Below are 3492 nucleotides of genomic sequence, written 5' to 3' on the forward strand. Positions count from 1 at the left end.
TTAAGTAATAAAGGAGATAATAATTTAAGAGGATTTAATCAAATGTTTCTTCTCTTATTTGACCTGTTTACAAGATTATAACTATTTAGTTATTTATCGTTACTTGTGTACCTATATTTTTACATAAGCATTGGTTTCTCCTAATGCAAAACTATAAATAAAATTTATTACCCAAACAATTACTGTATATATGCGAAAACTCTTCAAATTTATTATCCATCAAATTATTTTTTTTTTAACATTCAGTCGATTTTAAAATATATTTTATGTTTTTGTTTTATTAAAACAACACATTGGTGTTTGTTGAGTAATTTCGTTGCTAAGCTATTTATCTAATTCAAATTAGGAAAAAAAACTAATTTGGTTTTTGAATTTTTAAAAAAAATTATATTTATACCTTAACGAAATTGATCAGAGGTATGCATAAAAATTTAATCGATATTCAATTTGTGCAAATCCTTCATATACACTAGCTGCATCCCTATCAAGTTTATTATATTTAGTTTTCTAACATTTATTGATCTAGATCATTACTTATTTTATTTATTTATTTATTACAGAGTTACTAATTCTTTTCATCAATCAAAAATTTATTGATCTACATCACTTATTTATTTATTTTAGAGTTATTGATTACTTTCATCAATCACACCAACAACCAGATACGACTCCAGGAGATACAAGATATAGTGAATCAATTGAAGGTTGCCTATAACAATAGAGGTTATCTTCTTGGAAGTTGCTCTCTCAATTTGTGGGCTAACTACAAAATTTGCCAAAGTTCAATCAAGTTATATAAAGAGATCAATAACTTGAAGACTGAACATGATGCTTTCAAAGAAATAGCAGAGACACAACCTCCAAGAGCAGTTTTGGAGATCGCTACTTCAGTGACTCTTGTGGGCAACACTATCAAGCTAAATCTTGAGAAAGTTCGTGGTTACTTGGTAGATGACGATGTATCCATGGCGGGGATTTGGGGCATGGGAGGGGTTGGAAAGACAACTCTCTTGAATGAAATCAATAACTCATTACTTGATGGTGATACTAATCGGAGGTTCAATTATGTCATCTCTCTGGTGGTTTCAAAAGAACCTCAATTTGAGAAGCTTCAAAATGAGATATCTAAAAGGTTAGGATTACCTTCTGACTCCCAGAAAAGTGACATATTTGAGTTTTTGAAAAAGAAGAACTTTTTGCTGCTATTAGATGATATATGGAAGAGAGTGGACCTTCCTGAAGACCTTGGTATTCCACTTCCGCTCCGTCAAAGCTAAAATTTTGAAAATAGAGGTCAAAGCTACAAGCGCAAGGTGATCTTCACAACCAGAGATGATGATGTGTGTGCTCATATGAATGCTCACAAGAAGATCAAAGTTGAATGTATGGGTGAAGAAGAAGCATGGCATCTTTTCAAGCAGTTCGCAAATGAAGAGATCATTAATTCCAATGCTATTATTGAACAACTAGCAAGGAAAGTTATGAAGAAGTGCTCAGGTTTACCACTTGCCCTTAAAGTCATTGGTCGAGCCACGTCGAATATGAAGACACCTGAAGAGTGGCGTCACATACTAAGGTCGTTAATTAAGATGGATGTCAGGACTGTTACTGGTATCGAAAAATCATTGTTTCACAACTTAAAGGTCAGTTTTGATAATTTGGCCAGTGATACTCTCCGACAATGTTTCTTGTGTTGTGCTCAATGGCGTGAAGATTTTGACATTAAAAGTCTCGATCTCATAGAGCCTTGGATTGGGTGTGGATTGATCGGTGACTTTTGGAAACATGGGGAAGCCTTTGACGAGGGATTTTCTCTCATTGCAAAATTAAATGAAGCATGTTTGTTGGAGTTGGATTATGACTTTACTGAAGATTATGTCAAATTACATGATGTGATTCACGATATGGCACTGTGGATTGTGTCCGAGTGTGGGAAGAAAAAGAACAAATGGATTGTTGGTGGAAGTGATGATGATTTAAGACAATTTTCAAAGTGGGAAGCAGGCAACTGGCAGGAGACAGAACTAATATCGTTCAATGGTACTTTGTTTGGCAATAGTCTCCCGAAATTTTTAAGTGATAAAAATATTGACGAAAAGGGCCAAGTTTCTGTTGCAGCAACTTCTCCTAGATATCCTAATCTCCAGAATTTATTTATGGCTGGATATTCTAGATGTGATAAAAGGGACGAGGTGGTTATAAACTTTTTCCCTCATATGCCATCTCTCACACATTTGAACTTATCTGGGGCACCTATCACGGGTCTTTCAAAAGAAATTCGAGTTCTAGTTAATCTTCAATACCTCAACATCAGCGCCACAAGCATTCGGTCACTTCCACCTGAACTAGAAGAGCTCAAGCAATTAAAATACTTCTTCTTCAGACGTCCATCTTTTGTAAGTAAAGGTAAACCTGTTCCAATTAAAGCCGATGGGTTGTCTGCATTATCAAGGTTGCCCGAGTTGCAAGTGCTTGATCTTTATGAAAATACTTGTTTAGAAGCAGGTGACTTGAGGATATTGATGGATAGGAAGAGGATTAAAGCGATCAGTATGGATGTGGAATCAGTCGAGATTCTTTGACTTCTTAAAGATTTGCCGACTTGGAAAATAAATTTGAAAAACATACATGATATGCCTACCCTCCAGCTTTGTGACTTGAGTTACAAACGTGATGGTGAGGGTTTGATGGAGTTACAAATCAGTGATTGTGGCTTTGAGGACTTGTTGATAAATGGCAGTGGGGTCAGTCTAAAGCATCTCGAATTGAGTGGTCTTGCAAAGCTCAAGCAAATCACTCGGCCAGCAGAAGCATTTCGTAGTGGATGTTTCCCGAAGTTGACATATGTTTCCATTAGTGATTGTGATTCTCTGAGGAGTCTTTCGTGGGTTTTGCATCTCCCATGCCTTAGGATATTACAAGCATGTTGTTGCTCAGCAATAGAGGAATTGATTGACCCTCGAGAGATGCAACAAGCTTCATTAGGCCTTCCCACCTTTCCTAACCTACATTTATTGTTTTTATATAGCATGCCCAACTTAGTAAGTTTAAGCACATGTTCATTGGATTTCCCTGTTTTGTCTGTACTTACGTTGGAAAGATGTCCAAAGCTGAAGAAACTTCCTTTCAAGTCATCCATTGTCAATAATAAATTCAAAAATGTGGACATTGACGGTGACTTGTGGGAGAGTTTGGAATGGGAGGACACAACAATCCGATCTCACCTCGCGAAGTTTCTCTAAGACATTATGACTCATGTCAATATTATAGTATATTATGAAAATTTACATTCAAATTATTGTTAGTTGAAAATAATCTCTATTTTAGATTATGTTGTTGTACAACATTTTATATTAAGAAGTATTCTAGTTTATAAGAGTTGATTTGTCATTATTGTATAAGTGTGTGCATTTATTGTAATATTTTGATTTAATGATAAATTATATACTTTTCATTTTTGTTTTCATTTCGTGCTTCCATCATACCTCATTT

At 35.0% G+C, this 3492-nt stretch overlaps 1 protein-coding gene across 1 annotated transcript; it reads left to right on the forward strand.

Annotated features, from left to right (window-relative positions):
- Positions 1–797: 797 nt before the first annotated feature.
- On the forward strand, positions 798–3228 carry LOC120274669 (disease resistance protein RFL1-like; the record flags this gene model as incomplete). Its single annotated transcript, XM_039281198.1, has 2 exons — positions 798–1132; positions 1280–3228. Coding segments are annotated over 2 exons (1638 nt in total), but the record flags the coding sequence as incomplete, so codon positions are not given.
- Positions 3229–3492: the final 264 nt, after the last annotated feature.

The sequence above is a fragment of the Dioscorea cayenensis genome, chromosome 13 (genome assembly GCF_009730915.1).
Source record: "Dioscorea cayenensis subsp. rotundata cultivar TDr96_F1 chromosome 13, TDr96_F1_v2_PseudoChromosome.rev07_lg8_w22 25.fasta, whole genome shotgun sequence".
In the NCBI taxonomy this organism is placed as follows: domain Eukaryota; kingdom Viridiplantae; phylum Streptophyta; class Magnoliopsida; order Dioscoreales; family Dioscoreaceae; genus Dioscorea; species Dioscorea cayenensis.